General features: G+C 38.5%; 1 protein-coding gene across 1 annotated transcript in view; it reads left to right on the top strand.

The window, feature by feature from the left end:
• Positions 1–6,201: 6,201 nt before the first annotated feature.
• Positions 6,202–17,231, top strand: part of FAM107B (family with sequence similarity 107 member B) — a gene marked incomplete at its 5' end in the record, with an annotated part of 216,960 nt that continues 205,930 nt past the window's right edge. The window contains one exon of the mRNA XM_081298429.1: positions 6,202–6,615. Coding sequence (XP_081154555.1) covers positions 6,202–6,615 — 414 coding nt within the window. The remainder of the gene's footprint in view (positions 6,616–17,231) is intronic.

Here is a 17,231-nt window from a genome sequence, read left to right as displayed (position 1 = left end):
CTTCCAGGCAAATCCTATGCTCATCAAATCTAGTTTTGCAACAAATTAGGGCATTTTTCAATGATCTCAGAAATGTTTGAGAAATTCTTACCAAAAATTTTTTGAAAAAGAAAGCATAACCCCATTTTTCATTCATTGTGATTTTAAAATAAATATGGGGAGAGAGAGGGAATGTGAAATCAGTCAAATAATGATATCATTACTGGCCTCACCTAGACCCATGGCGTGTTTCTGGATCTGATGCTTGAGTCTCCTGCTTGCTGTCGCTACCCTTCCTGTCTGGGTTGGGTGACCTCCTACCACACACACACAGAAGGAAATGACCCTTCTTGCCACTTTCAGGGACTGATGTTGGATTCCTGAATACTGCTGTGCACACTGTTTTTCTGGGACAAGGGCTAATGTGGGGACCAAGGGAGGTGTTCCCCAGGGCAGAGGACATTCTCTGCACTCATCCTTCTGGGGCAGGAAATGAGTAGAAAGGAGGAAGAGAACACTCGGGGATTTATCTCTTGATTCTCTACTCCAAGGAGTCTAGATGGGCTTGAGAGGGTGAGATGGTTGATTCCTCTTGGAGACTGGATAGGAAGAAGGAAGGAGGGATGCCTGAGGACATTGAAAAGACACCTGGGGACTTTGGGCACTAACAGTGATGTGATATAGCAAACTAGTCAAAAAAGAGGTATAACTCCCTTTTGGAATCAGCCAAGTCTGCTCAATTACCACAGACCATTACTAGCTGAGTTGTGGAAGGGAAGAGAAGGGAAGATAATGTGTTTATACCTGTTTCTTAATTTATCAGTTTAAAATATTATCTTCTCTGAATTTGTGAAGGGTAGAGGATCTCAGAGCGAGGCTGTGGGCTATGAAATTAACCTGCCTCCCTAACTCCAGGTGTTATTTCATTTTTGGGAGATGGTGGCCTTTCCTCAGCGTACTTACACACTTCTCATATATTCCTCTGGTCTTTAGGTTTCTAGAGGGCAGAATGTCGTCTTGTGACTCGTTTCCCCGTAGCAGCACCTAAGGCAGAACCTGCATGAGAGTGGGTTCTCAACAAATATTGTTTGAAGATATGGGTCTGTGTGTTAATGTTTCACCTCTGAGTTCTCAGGGAAGATGACTAATCTCCTCAAGACATTCTGATTATGGCACACAATGACTTCATCCATCTCATGTGACTGAGGTCAGCACTGTAGTCTCCTTTTGGGAGACATCATTTGAGCCAAATACTTGAATTTCATCTGAGACTCTGTCTAGAATTGATGACTAGGGTGCCATGTCACCTTGGGATATCTCTGTGTTGGTTTTTTTTTTTTAAATTGAAAAATGAATATTTATATATGGTTTTCTTAAAAAGTCAAACAGAATACAATGTATACTATGAAAAGTGTCATCATCTAGATTTTTAATGTCCCCCAGCAAGAGGCAGGTATTAACATTTCAGACATTCTTCCACAAATTTTCTACATAAATGTAAGCACATACATGTACATATTTATATGGGCATATTTATAAATATGTTCACATGCCAAATACAATTAGGACTAAGCTTTATGCTTTGTTTTTAATTTGCTTTTGTCCTGCCAAATACTTCTTGAGGATTTTCCATATTGTCCCATATAAATTGACTTCACTACTGTTTTTTAAAAATGTATTAAAGTAATCCTTGCACGTGGCGTAAATATAAAACATTCATATGAATCTATGGAAGAAACTCATCTTCTGCCTCACCTCCAGCCTCACTCCCTGAAGGCAATCTCTTTTATCTGTTTGTCTTTAGTTTTTCCAATAGCACCATATTATTGAGAATGTGTTTATGCCTGTTTCTTAATTTATCAGCTTAAAATATTATCTATTGGTATTCTGCCATGATAGGTGAGGCTATACCCAACCAACTCACTTCTTTGCCTATCAGTATTAGACATTAATTATTAATTTTTTAATAAGGAAGGTGAACACCTAGCTGCTTTTTCTGCCCTATCTCCCCCCAACAGTGCACCATCTCTATTTACAGTTTCTTCCCTGTTACCTCTTTAACCTCAAACAACAAACATAACTCTACTTCTTTTTGAATCAACCATAGGGAGCATCTCTTGACTCTGAAACCTAAGAATCTTAGCAAATCCAACCGTTCCTCCTCTTATACCACTCCTTCCATAACAAAGTTTCCATCTTTCAAAATCACTCAGCTCTCCCTTAATTTTGCTATTGTCAAAGCAGGCAACATTTTTGTTCTATTCTGTAACCATGATGAAGTCTTTGATGATTTTCTGGTACATGGATCATATGTTATTAGAACTCAGTAGCACAGAAAACTCACATAAAAGCAAATGAAGCAGGAGAAGAAATTTACTTACTTACATAACAAATAGCAAAGGCCAACCTCAGTAAAAGTTTCCTCCAAAAGTGTTATCCAGACCTAGTTTCTCTCTCTAGCTCTTAAAAATCACTTTGTGTTGGTTTGACTGAGTGAATCTTTCCCTCAAGGAGGCAAGATGTTGGCAGTTACTTCACCCTTTTATTTTCTCAGGTTGAAATCCAGTAAATTTGGTGGAAAGAAGAGAAAGGCTTTTTCCAAGTACTCAAATTTTGGGATTTATTGTGATTGGAACAACATGTTCTCATGCCCATGCTGAACCAGAGACTGGGACCCTGTAAGCAGGGACTATGGGTATGGTGGGTGTTCAACCCTGTGTCCTAGGTTCCACTCAATAATCAGTGCAGGATCCTCTCCCAAAGCACAAAGAGTTTCCCAAAGGAAATCAGGGTACCCAGAGAAGGAGGAAAGGACATGAGGCATGAAGAATAATAAATACCTACCAGAGGCAACAGACACTCATGTCTTTGGGTTCCGTTTATATACATCTGTGAACCAAACCAGTGAAAAACAGAGTGATGGTTACTGTAGGTGAACGCTGTGCAAAACTGTTTTCAAAATGTCATTAACAAAAAAAAAAAAAAAAAAAGAGTCCATCTGGAGGCCTAATTTTTCTTGAGAGTCACCAATATGCAACTATTGGTTTGTACCTTGATTCTGAAAGTTGGAAAAAATGCAAATACCATTTATATTATTGTAGTTATACCAACAGTTTTTAGAGCAGAGCAGGTTCTCTTAGGAACCCTGTCCTTTGGCACTCAACAAGAATGCTCCTGGTATCAAATTGCCAAGATTCCCCCCCTTGCTCCCTAGCTTGCTAAGAATCAAGCTGTGCTGGAGTTTATTTATTCATTCTTTCATCATCCTTTAAATGACAGATATGGCTGCCTACTCACCTGCCATGCTCATTTTTCCTCCCTAGGTTGTTTTCTTTTGTTTACCTTGGTTGTCATGTATGTTTTGTGGAAATTTGTTACATATTCTTGTATGATAAGAGCTTCCTAAAGTCTTTAATGTGCATTTATGTCTTTAAGAGAATTTCATTGCTATTACCTTAATTATTTATTTGAAAGGGGAGTTTATACATATATGTGCTTAATTAGTACATTTGTACCAAACCTGAAATCTCTACATCATTCTTTCTAATCATTGCATAATATTAAATTATTCAGATATTTTCTTATGGGTTAACAGATTTTTAAAAAAATATATTAACTTTTCATCTACTGACTAACAATTTTGTAGTTATAAACACAAGTGCTATGAGCATTCCTCTATGCACATGTATATCTTTAGAATAAATTCTTAAGCGTAGAGTGTTAGATTGAAGGTCATTGGAAAGTTCCTCTTTGGAGTGTGTGAGTGTGTGTGTGTGTGTGTGTGTGTGTGTGTGTATGTGCTTGGAAAGTGGTGTTGCATACTGATTAAGAGCATGAACTCTGTGGCTAGGCTGTTCCGGCTCATTCTCCTGGCTTTCTGCCTTAGCAGTGTGGTGACCTTGGGCAAGTTACTTAAGTTTCTGTATCTTATTTTTCTAAAGGATAAAAATAGGAAAAATAATATCACCTTTCCTCTAGGGTTGTAAGGATTAAATGGGTTAATTGGATGAGATACATGTCTGATACTAAACACTCAACAACCATTATCTATTAGTGTCTGTTAGTGTTATTCTACGTCAGACTTAGCTATCATGTCAGTAAAAAATAAATAAATAAATAAAAATAAAAATAAAATTATTGTTCTTAGTGGGCTGGTATCATGATTTTGGTTACTTTGGACATTCTCCTGAGCATGCTCTTTGAGGGGTGTAAGGTGGTCCCTGTGGTCAGGCTCAGGTTTGGGGCCTCAGGGAGGCCTGAGGGAGGGCTCTGGACTTTCTTACCCTGTGGTCTACTGACTGTAGTAACTGAAAGCTGCGGGATTCACTGTGGTTCGACGCAGTGCTTAACACATAGTGGAATGAATAACAAAGTGAATAAAGGAAATCAGGTTTAAGAATTGTCTTCTTGTTGTCCCTAATTCCTCTTCATTACTGCCAAGCCTTCAAAAAATCTTAACCATCACATTCTGGCTTACCAGTGAGGAGCTAGGAAGGCGAGGATGGAGGAGGGACTCCATGCCCATGACTGTAGCAACCAGGGCAGACTAGAGAAAAAACACAGTCCCCAGACTCCCCAGGAGAACTTGGTGAAGGAGCCTATAAAAGCCTGGACTTCCTGTTCTTTCCAGAAGTGGGTTTGGATGGCTTGCACCTGTGTATTTGAAGGAGGATGAACTGTCCAACCTGGGAAATCTGGCACAGGGCCTACCAGATTACATGGTAATCTCTAATGACAGCTATTTATAATCTAACTTTTGGTACACACTAAAATAAAGTCTGCGTTTCATACTGTATCCACTCTTTCTAAAGCTGTATCTGCCTTCACGCATTATGGATATGACTGCCCATTTAGAACAACATGACCAACGTGGCTGCTAAATGGATAGATGACTGCCAGAATGAATAATGCTCAGAGAGACCAGATAGAAGAACAAAAATCTTAGGTTTCCAACCAGACCCTCTCAGCGGCATTACCTTACCCTAGTCAGTTGAAATTTCCAAGAACTGGTTTCTGCCTCTGTAAAATGGGGATTAGTGCCATAATAACTACTACCTGTCTGGGTTTAAGAACACATCTTGACATTAAATTAAAAGAGAGAGCGAGAGTGGGCAAATAAATAGATTACAATGGGCAGGCAATATGCCCTGAAACCTTGACCCCCAAATTACCACTAATGGTAAAACCATTAAAGTATTATATTTCTATAACATTCTTAGCAGTTGCTTGGCTTAGGAAAAGTCCTGATTTTGAATTTCTTAGAATATGGTCGTAATTTATTATTTCTTTTACCATTCACATATGTTAAAAATAGAAAAATCTATGTCCAATAGGGGGTTATTTTCTAAAATTTGATAATGCATAAATAGAAATCTCCTTCAGATAAATAGAACCTTTACACATAATATCATAATACAGATTGCTCATTGTTAATGTCAACTCTTTTTTTGGGGGTGGGGGCATTGTTTAAAACTAATCAAGAACTTAGACAGGATAGTAAAAACATTAACCAAGGCTCATTTGTAGTTACCAGATCCAATATGGATCCTGAAACCAAGAAGCTTGTTTGGGTGATAGATTCAGGAAAGATCCAGAAAAGTCTTTGTGACCAAAACATAGATCTCTCCACGTGAAAGATTCAAGTCAACCTCTTATTTTAATAATGAAACAGCTGCTAAGGTCATGGTCCCTCTTGGGGGGGAAGGAGGGGTCTTCATTTGCCATAGATAACTGGGTCGTTTTTGTTTTGTTTGGAGAAATAAATATTTGAAGGGGGTAACTAAAGACGGTTTCGCTGCTGTTATGATGTTATTGATACACAAGCTGACGCTATTATGGCCGACGCTATCAGACTACATTATCTTTATGCTTGCAAGGTAACCTGAAGCAGCCCTCTATTGACTGGGCACTACCTTACACTGAAGCGTCTGCCCTGCCTGGGGACTGTAACCCGAGCCAAGTGCATGCCATACAGACAGCTTTCTTTAGCCACTGAGAGCATCAAGGAAGGAAGAGCGCGAAATCACCTAGGATGGACGGTTTGGAAGAGGGGCTGGTGGCTGAGTGACTCCCAGGGAGGGTGGCCTTGCCATTTCCTCAATTTCTCTTTAGGGGCAATTACTAGTGAGTCCTTTTTTTTCGCTCAGAAAAATAGCTACTATAAGGAAGCCTCTGGAAAATTTCCTTTTCTCCTTTGAACTGTGCAATGTTTCACCGTAGGTCATGTCCACGTGGAGGGCCAGGCTCACCAAGGGACTGAAATCTCCGTCGGGAAGGATGCACCCGTTTCCCTGCTCAGCTCTGCTAGCTTGTTTTGGGAATTCAAGGGAGAATGCTCCCTTTGATCAGTCCAGCGCGGCAGATACCCATTCCACCATCTATGTCCAGCCCATGACCAAAGCGGGCAGACGCCCAAGCCACCCAAGAGAGGAAGAGCGAGCTACAGAGAAAAGGCGAGATTCGGGTACCCGCACGGAGCGCAATGGCAGTGCCACTCGGAATTCAAGCAAACGGACCACTGTCCAGCCTGCTGCAACCCCTGAGGGTTTGTCGGGGTCCCCGGATGACGAACCAGACTGCAAAGCAGGTACTTTGCAGGCTTCCATCCCCAGGCCATCAATTATTGACACGCCAAAGGTGAGTGTTTCCAATTCTGTTACAGATGGGATGATGTCCGGGGAGAGTTCTGAGCTTAGGGAATGCTACAGCAAACTGTTTAAACTCGCTGTTGAGTTAAGAGGCAGAACCCAACTCTTAACTAGCAGGTGCAAGTGTGTAAAGTCTTTTAAATTCTCAGAAAACTTGGAAAGAGGCAATGATAATAAATGCTGAAGCTTTAGCAATGGCCAAAGTTGATCTTTAATTAACTAGCTGTAGTGCCTTAGAGCCAACAGTGTCTTGACAAAAGATCAGGAATGAAACAACCTGGGAAACTATTTTTTATTTTGTGTGTGTGTGTGTGTGTGTGTGTGTGTTTGTTTTAAAAACTGGCCTGTAAGTCTATTTATGTGGAAATCCACAATATGAAAAATTTTGCTGTAGGATTTAAGAAATTGCCTCTAGTGCTCAAAATAAATCATGACATCAAAGCATTTGGGGATAATTTGGAAATGGCAAATACTGTGTACAGATTGGTACAGAAAGGAATTGGCTCATAAAACTATTCACAATTATGGATGTTTCTATGATCATTTTCTGAGATTTAAAGATAGGAGGAGGAAGTTATTTGAAAAAATGGTGCTGTTGCAATTAAGAAGTAGCATCTTGATTTATTATCTATTTTATTTCAAAGCTCTTGGTAAGGCAAGGTGTCTTGGAGAGACAGTGTAAAGGAAGGGTTTCCTAAAAGGTGTTTTCCAAAGCTCTCCTTTGAGGGTCTTTTTTCTTTTTCTTTCTTTCTTTCTTCTTCTCCTTCTCCTTCTCCTTCTTCTTCTTCTCCTTTTTCATTTCCTGGTCAAGTAACTTAGAACCACACTTTAAAAATTGAAAAGTCTTTGGGGGATCATTACTAAGATATTCTGGTTTTAAAAATAGTTTTTTCCTATGTATTTAAGAAATCCTTTTTCTTGTGTGACTACTGACTTGAATCTAAAGAATTTCTTTAGCAATGAAAACTGCCTAACAACAAATGTGGGGTTAAAACATAATTCAAAAACTAGTTTCATTTGACACTTTTCAAGTTTATGTTAAATGATTGTCTGCATCCTTTTATTCTGAAACCAGGCAGAGAGTTTTACCAAATCTTGTGTTATAGCAGTAACTATGATTTATTTTTAGCTCTACTAAATCAAAATCTAAAACCAACCATGACAACCAAAACACTTGTTCAATTTCCAATGCATACTCACATCCAGATTAAGGTATTTTGGGTGGTAGTTAGTTGAGTACACATCATGACCAAGTCTATTTGTTCAAGGTCAAGGAACTAGTGATGTACTATTTTAATGAGACTTTCTGCTGGGTAGGGCATCCAGTAACCCAGCACCCACCCTATATTGCTGAGTATGGCAGCAAGAACAAGGATCAATTTGATTTTATCTTCCTGTTTTAGTGGTTTATATGACTTGTGGTAAGCATGTATATTCAAACAGAACCACTAAAACACAGTGAGGGCTGTGCCATCCTAGGGATGCAATGACCCTAAGCATTCTATTTAACAATCCCAAAGAGAGAACTTGGATGACTCAATGGAGAGGTTTTAGATATTTTATTTCTTATTCACTCCTTGGTGGCAACGGAGGGCTGTGCCATGTCTACAGGCAGAGGGAATGTATGGGATAGATGGATGCCCACTGTACAATTGGATTTCCTCATATGTTTTATGAGTACATTCCTTTACTTTACAACCAGAGTCACTCTGTGTAGATCCTCTCCCAAGGACTGGAGATAAGGAAAGTGGCCTACTCTCCCTCCCCATTTCCCACATTCTTTTAGAGACCTTTCCCATTTCACAGTCTTTTAGAGTCCTTCTTTCCTCACTGCAAGCTTGATTAGTGTTTAACCCAGTGAGGGGCAGTAACATGAATATTTATTGTTCAGTTTGTAGGAGCAAAACCATGGGTAGACGACAGATGTCAGGCAGGCCTTGCAATGGAACCAGACCAAGTACAAGACTAAATATGGGTCACAAAAAGAGGCAATGCATAAGAGAGTTCAAAGGAGGGCTGGAGGCTCAGCAAAGTTACTCTGGAAGGGAGACTGGTCTAGAAGGAGGCATAAGATTTTTTTCAGGGCAGAGATGAAGGAAGAACATTGCAGTGAAGGAAATCATATGACCAGGACTACGGATGTAGAGGAAATGTAGCATAGGAATAGGATGTTTGATAGGCTAAAGATGAAGCCACATATTGGAGAAATACCTGGAAAGGTAGATTAGGGTCGAGCAATAGTGGGATGCCTTGAATGCTGTGATGAGAATTTAAGTTAGTGGCAGTAGGAAGCTTTAAGAATTTTGAACCAAAGAATTTAAAGCGTGGGATTTCATTCTGGGGAGAAAAATAGAACCATGTAGGATAGATTCTAGTTAGGAAGTCTGGAGCTGAGGGGCCATTGCAAAAACCCATATCTTGGGATAATCATAAGGACTAGTAGGAACAAGAGGTGGAAGTGGCCAAGAGGACGGGACCCTATGGGGTAGCAAGTGTAGTGGATGACTCTGTGGAGGGAAGGGAGACCAGGTTGGTAGCAATAAAAAGACAACACTATAAAATTAAGAGGGCATTCCATGGGTAAGGCAAGTGGACATCTATTCTAGTTCAGATGTCAAGAAGTCACCCATATCAAGCACTTGCCAGTTTGCCAGCCATCTGCTGAGTGCTCTGCGTGGAATCTCTCATCTAGTCCTACTTCCACTGAAGTGTATATCTTATGATTCCCATTGCGCAGAGGAAGATACTGACACTTTCTCAAGCCCACAGAGGGAGGAAGTGACTTAGATAGGGTTGGGGTCCAGTTCTATTTGATTCCAAAGTCCATCTTTTGAATATAATGTGTTTCCACTACTGTTTAACTATGTGGTGTTTGAGGATTTACAATCAAATATTCATACATGATCTCACTTGATATGCAAGCAGATTTAATTCCACATAGATGTGTATGCATATATATGTGTTGTATTTTTATAAGCATTTGTTTCTTATTAATTTGCTCAACCTTTTTCTATCAGTTTTGTGGTGACCAATACCATGGAAAGGGATAACTTTACATTTGTACTCTGCTGGTGACAAAACTTTCTTGACGTCAATGTGGGAGATTGCTTTGAGATCCTCTGATGTAAAGTAGCACAGGACTTCCCAGACTTTTCTTTACCTACTAACTTTGGGGTGGCATGTTTTTCTTCAGAAGATGATGGATAGACTGCTTTTATTGCAATCTTGTCTAGTGGCAAAAAATATTTCCCCTTTGGATACTTTGAACCTCTTCACTTAAACTGCCTAAGAAATGGCTAAGAAATGGCTACAGGTCCCCCAGTCTGTCTTTAGTTACCTGGTGTTCAGGTAGGAAGACAGTTCATTAAATCTGAAACAACATCTGGTTTGAGAGGAAAAGCCCAAAGTAATAAAACCAAGTAAACTAAGTAAAAATGAAAGGTTTATGTCTTGTGTAAATGTAAATAGGTATATGTGTCTATATCTGTAAAGTGTTATAAATTAGTCATCTTTTCCCTATTCCGGGCCTGAAATCAAGATGATAACAAGTCTAGAATTGGAATCTGTCTTATAATTACTGATACCTTTGAATTATCATTTTTCCCATTCTTGGTGATCTTATAATTGAAGCATCTCATAATTGGTAGAATTAATTGTAGGGTCAATGAAATACAACAAGTACTGCTGTTTATAAAAATAAACAGCAATTTTTACTATATTCTTCCTCTATGTGAGGATAGCACTAGCCCTAGGAAAGTACAGATGACTGGGATGTGGTCCCTAAGGTTGTTTACATCCTAGCAGGAGAATCCGATGTGCAGTACAATGAAAATACAAGAAAGCTTATGGGTCAGCTCTTCACAAGCACAGGAAGGAGCTCTTAAGTCAGACTCTGGAAGACAGCGGGTGCGGGGGGGGGGGGGGGGGGGGGAGAGGGGGGGGAGAGGGGGGGAGGGGCGGGCTGTGTGGAGAGCTGGTGGGGGAGCTGGACTATTTGGAGGAGAAGGTTTGGAACCTTAATCTCTTAAAATTACCCATCAGACCCAACACTGTTCTTTTCCTACTCGGATGGGGAGAAAGGTACAGTTCACACACTGAGCAACTAAGGGCTTCAGAGAAGTTTGGTAGTTTGAGAAAGTCTGTAACAGTTGTAAGTTTTTTTAAAAAAATTTTATTGGTGCATTATAGTTATACACAGTAGTGGGATTCATTGGGCTATATTCATACAATTCTAAGTTTTTAATCTAGTTCTTATTCCAACTGAGAGTAGCCAGCCTGACATAGGAAGAGAGAATAATTATAGTGAGGAAAATATTCCTTGGTGTATTTTAACAAAAAGTGCATTGCAGCAGAGTATGGTGGCTCATGCCTGTAATCCTAGCGGTTTAGGAGGCTGAGGCAGGAGGATTTTGAGTTCAAGGCCAACCTCAGCAATGTAGTGAAACCAACTTTTCAAGACCCTGTTTCAAAATAAAAAAATAGAAAAGGGCTGGGGTTGTAGCTCAGTGGTGGAGCAGCCTGGGTTCAATCCCCGGTACTTAAAAAAAAGTAGTTAAAACCATATAAAAATGAAGGGAAAGCCGGGTGCGTTAGCACATGCCTGTAGTCCTAGCAGCTTGGGAGAATGAGGCAGGAGGAACATGAGTTCAAAGCCAGCCTCAGCAACTTAATTAGGCTCTAAGCAACTCAGTGAGACCCTGTCTTTAAATAAAATATAAAAGAGGGCTGGGGATGTGGCTCAGTAGTTGAGTGCCCCTGACTTCAATCCCTCATACAAAAAAAAAAAAAAAAAAAAAGAAGAAGAAGAAGAAAAAAACCAAGCAGAAGGCAAAAGGTAAAAAGGGCCCATCTTGGAGTTGACAACTCTATTGAATTCTGGATTAGGTAGGTTTTACAATGAAACAAGAGAACAGGTAACCAGGCCATCCCTGGCACTCATATAGCAGGCTGGATGAAGATTCATGGTCTCAGGTGATCTTCAGGTTCTGAGTCTCATTATTGATGTCTAACAAAGACTCATCTGTCAGTCACCTTTCTCTAAGAGATAGTCTCTTGATAGCCAAGCTTACAAGAGTCTGGTGTGTAAATCAGAATGCCCATTTAGTTGTAAGCTTTAAGAAGTAACTGGCAAATTTAGATCCATTGAGCCATGTATTCTCCTCAGTAGAAAACTACATATAAGAGAAATGTTAAAGATAGTAGAATAAGTCTAACATAGTTTTCCTATGTACACATGAAATTACGTAAGTGAATCCCACCATCGTGCCCACCCACAAGAATGGGGGCCTGATTAGAGTAAGATATATCTTATGCTTGTATCAAAATGGATTATGTTGTCATGTATAACTAAGAAGAACATTTTAGAAAATTGTTTGAAAACATGGACTCAGAGGAAGGCAAGGTATCTATTTTTTTGTGCGTGTGATAAAATATACATAGCATAAAATTTATCATTTTAACTGTTTAATTGTATAGTTCTGTGGTTTTAATCACATGCCTGTTATTATGCAGCTGTTTCCACCGGTCCATCTGCTGAACTTTTGCATCTTCTTTAACTAAAACTCTATATTCATTGAACGATAACTGCACTTCCTCCTCTATAATCCCCTGACAACACCATTCTACTTTCTGGCCCTGTGAATTTGACTACTGTAGACCTCACACAAGCTTGGCAATGCTGTTTTTTTCCATTTTTGTCTGTCTGTCTTATTTCACTTTGCATAATGTCCTTGTTCATCTGTGCAGCATGGATCACTTCTACCTTTTTGCAGTTGGGGATAATGCTGCTGTAAACATGGATGTACAAATTCTTTTCAAGATCCTGATGTCAGTTCTTTTGGGTTTGTACCTAGAAGTGAGATTGTGGGATCATTTGGTGATCCTATGTTTGATTTTTTGAGGAGCTGACATAAGTTCCTAGAGTGGCTACAACATTTCCCCCAGTGATGGTTCCATTTCCCCCAGTGATGGTTCCAATTCCTCCACATCCACGCCAGCATTTGTTGTTTTCTGGGGTTTGCTTGTTTTTTGATAATAGCCATCCTAATGGGTATGAAGTGCTGTCTCACTGTGGTTTTAATTTGCATTTTCCTCATGAATAGTGATGTTCAACATCCTTTTTAAATTTTGGGGGGCTACTGGAGTTCCAACTCAGGGCCTCATGCCCTAACATTGACTTATACCCCAGCCCAATATTGAACATCTTTTTTTTTTTTAAATTATGTGCACTCTCTCATTCTCTATTTGTTTTTATTGGGTGCTGAGGATTGAATCCAGTGCCTCACACATTTTAGGTAAGTACTCTACCACTGAACCACAACACCCAACCCCTGTTGAACACATGTGTGCTTATTTGTCATTTGTGTATCTTCTTTGGGGAATTATCTATTTACCACCTGCCTCCTCCCCCTACTCCTTTTTTGGAACTGGAGATTTAGCCCAGTGGCACTTAACCACTGAGCCATGTCCCCATTCATTTTTGTGTTTTATTTTTTTGAGGCAGTGTCTCACTAAGTTGCTTAAGGCCTCACTAAGTTGCTGAGGCTGGCCTTGGATTTGTGATCCTCCTGCCTCAGCCTTCCAAGTTGCTGGGATTACAGGTGTGCACCACCATGCCAAGTTTCTTTTTTCCAATTAAAAAAAAAAATTAGTACTTATGTGTGCTAAGGATCAAACCCAGTGCCTCATGTATGCTAGGTGAACACTCTGTCACTGAGTCATAATCCCAGCCCCACTTTTTACATTTTTTAAAAATCAAATTGCTTCCTCTTGTTGAGTTGTAATTCTTTATGTATTCTGGATTTTAATCCTTTGTCCAGTATCTGATTTGCAAATATTTTCTCTCTGTTGATGAAAAAAATTTTTAAAAAATTTGGTTGGCATCCAATTTCTATTTTTTTCTTTTGTGACCTTTGATTTTGGTGTTATGTTCAAGCAGTGATTGTTAAGCAGTGAAGATTTTGTCTTATGTTGATTCATGTGAGCTCTTACATTTGAGTCTTTGATCCATTTTGAGTTAATGTTTGTATAGTTAAGGGACCAACTACACTCTTTGATGTGTAGATATTCAATATTCCGGCACCATTTGTTGAAAACCTCTCTTCAATGGTTTTGGTTACCATTGTTGAAAACCATCTGACAGCGTATGTGAGGTTTATTTTAGGTTCTGTATTTTTCCCTTGCCTTGTCTGTCTTTTTGCCAGTGCCACAAGGTTTTGATTACTGTAGTTTGTAGTAAGTTTTGAAATATAGAAGAATGAGACCTTTAACTTTGTTGTTCTGTTTCATGATTACTTTGATTATTTGGAGTCTCTTGAGATTCTAGATGATTTTTTTTTTAAAGGAGAAATCGAGAGAGAGAGAGAGAGAGAGAGAGAGAGAGAGAGAGAGAGAATCTTTTTTATAGATGGACACAACACAATGCCTTTTTATTTGTTTATTTATTTATTTTTATGTGGTGCTGAGAATCGAACCCAGGTCCCGCCCATACTATGTAAGCGCTCTACCACAGAGCCACAATCCTAGCCTGAGATACTGTATGAATTTAAGGATAGATTTTTTTTTTGGATTTTTTAGTATGCAAAATGCACCATTGGGATTTTGATAGGGATTACACGGAGTATTTAGGTAGTTTTACATAATACTGGCATCTTAATAATATTAAGTCTTCTAATCTGTGAGCATGGATATCTTTCCCTTTATTTGTGCCTTTAATTTCTTTTAGCAATGCTTTGTAATTTTCAGTGTATGCATCTTTTGTTTCCTATATTAAGCTTATTTCCAAGTATTTTTTCTTTTTGATGCCATTGAAAATAAAATTGTTTTCTTAATTTACTTTTTGGATTATTCATTGTTATTGCATAGAAATAAAATCAATTTTTGTTCATGTATTCTATCCCAAATTTTGTTGATATCATTTACTCTATTTTGTGTGTTTTTGATGTGTGTATAATCTTTAGGGTTTTGTATATAAGATTGTACCATCTACAAACAGAACTATTTTCTTTCTTTCTTTTCAGTTTGAATGTTTTTTATTTCATTTATTGCCTGATTACGGTGGTTGAAATTCTCACATTGTGTTAAATAGAAGTAGTACAAGTGAGCATCCTTGTCTTGTTCAAGATCTTAGAGTAAAATCTTTTAGTCTTTCATGCTGAATATAATGCTAGCTATAGGTTTAAAATATGTGGACTTCATTGTTAGGTATTCCTTATATTCCTAATTTGTTAAATATTTTAATGATAAAAATGTGTTGAATTTTGTTAATTTTTTCCTACATTAATTAAGATGATAATGCCTGTTTTCTTTGTTCTGTTAAAATGTTATATTACATTGATTGATTTTTCTATGTTGAACCATCCTTGGATTCCAAGAACAAATTGAGCTTGATCATATTATGATCTTTTTAATATGTTGTAGAATTCTGTTTTATAGTATTTTACAGAGAAATTTCATACTCATAAAGAATATTGGTCTGTAGTTTTATTTTCTTATGAGACTTTGACTTTGATATCAGGGTAATGTTGGCTTCAGAGAATAAATAAGGAAGTGTTTCCTACTTTAAATTCTTTGGAACAGTTTGATATGAATTGGTGGTAATTCTTTACATGTTTGGTAGAATTCCTCAGCAAAGCCAAGAGTTTTCTTTGTTGAGATGTGGGTACTGATCCCACCTTCTTACTATTTATAAGACTATTCACATTTTGTATGTCTTCCTGATTCATTCTTTTTTAAAAAATATTTTTAGTTGTTGATGTACCTTAATTTTTTATTTTTTATATGTGGTGCTGAGGATCGAACCCAGTGCCTCACACATGCTAGGCAAGTGCTCTGCCATTGAACAACAACCCCAACGGTTCCTGATTCAGTCTTGGGTAAAGAAAAGCTACTTTTACAGCTTCAGTGAACCATGATAATTGCATCTGCAATTACCATTTATTTAGTACCATTAATAAACAAGGTATAGTGTTAAGTGCTTTACCTGGATTAGTTCATTCCACCCTCCTAATACACTTATAAATTTAGTTTCTGATAATACCCTCCTATGCTCAAAGATCTCCAGTGGCATCCTATTCCCCTCAGAGGAAAAGCCAGATTCTCACAGTGGCTTCTGAGTTTTTATAAGATTCTCTTTTTACCTGAATGAACTCACCTCCTAATGTTCTTCCTGATGGGAAAACTAGACTAAGTGAGGTAAAGTGTCTGATCCATTTCCACTCTAATAACAACCCTTCCAGCAGCCCGAGAACCTCAAGTCAACAATTCAGAACATGATTTCCTTGGGTGATACAAAACTGAGGCTGTAAATAACTAGGTAACTCCTTATATTTCTCTTCTTGTCTAGGCTTCAAGCCCATCCTTTCTCTTCTTTTGGCACTGTCTTTGCCAACAGCTGGGATCATTCAATTATTCAAGTTTCAGGTTTTTTTGGTTAGAATCAGATTATAGCCATGGTCTCCTGAGGCTGCATCAAGACCATGTTAATTGGAATTTGGTGATTAAAAGTCTCCTGGGGTATCTATTAACAGAACAAGTCTTGGAGACAGTCACCTCTAAAGGTAACTTATCTCATTCAACATAGTGATTTTTATTTTTAGTATCTTAAAACTGCATGAAGTCAAGACTTGGGGGTGCCATCTGTAGAAGGCAGTGCTATTTAGAAGTATGTTTCAAACTCATGTATGATCATCTGTAGCTCCTGATTGGACCTGAATTCTGCATCCCCTTACATACTGGCACTTTTGAGGGCAACTTTGCTGGGCTGCATATCCATTTTCTGGTACAAATCAATCCCTTTGCATTTTTTAAAATCACTCCTTCCTTTTCCTATGGCTCTGAAAAGAAGTGAAGCTGTCTGTTGAATAGATGGTTTGATAGAAACTCTTCAAAAATAGAAAGCAACTGATAGATCCTCTATCTAGTTCCTTTCTTTGCTCTGGAGTGAAACCAATATTTTCCCCTTCCTCCCCAACAAGGAGGATATTTTAATGACCTGGTGAGAATCCCATCCCATTCCATTTAAGACTTGCTCATTTCTTATGTCTGGTTTCCACTTTCAAAAGATGTTGAAATATAATGGCATGATAATGCATCATATACTTGTATACTCAGTTGGGAATTCCAATCCAGATATTCAATTGCATCCCAACTGGAAAAGAGAGAGATGGATTCTTGTCTTTCCTGGAAATGAAATGAAATGAATGGCTCTTATAAAATCATGAACACTTATAACATTATTCAACTTTGACTGTTGGAAACTATCCATAAAAGACTGCAGAGGAGGGCAAAAAAGCAAAAATTTCAGACAATTTAGAACCAAAGGGCATGTATGTTCCAAATTGAGCAATAGTAAATGAGTGCCTAATGTAATCAAAATTTGAAGCACCATTTTCAAGTGAGGTTACCACCGTATTTATAATTCAGATAAAATGGTAAATTCTCTCTACGCAGAGATTGAATGTTGGAGAACAGAGGTACATAAGAAAGAGGTTGGGCTGTTTTTGAGCAGCACCTATGTGCAACTCACCAGAGAGAATCTAGCAACATGCCTGTGACCTACTTGTACCTTTGCCCTCAATTTTTGCAAGTAATGAGTGAAAGAGTAGG

Source organism: Spermophilus citellus (genome assembly GCF_964194105.1).
Source record: "Spermophilus citellus genome assembly, chromosome: 6".
Lineage (NCBI taxonomy): Eukaryota > Metazoa > Chordata > Mammalia > Rodentia > Sciuridae > Spermophilus > Spermophilus citellus.
The sequence above is the reverse complement of the archived record's forward strand: the minus strand, read 5'-3'. Positions and strand labels throughout refer to the sequence as shown.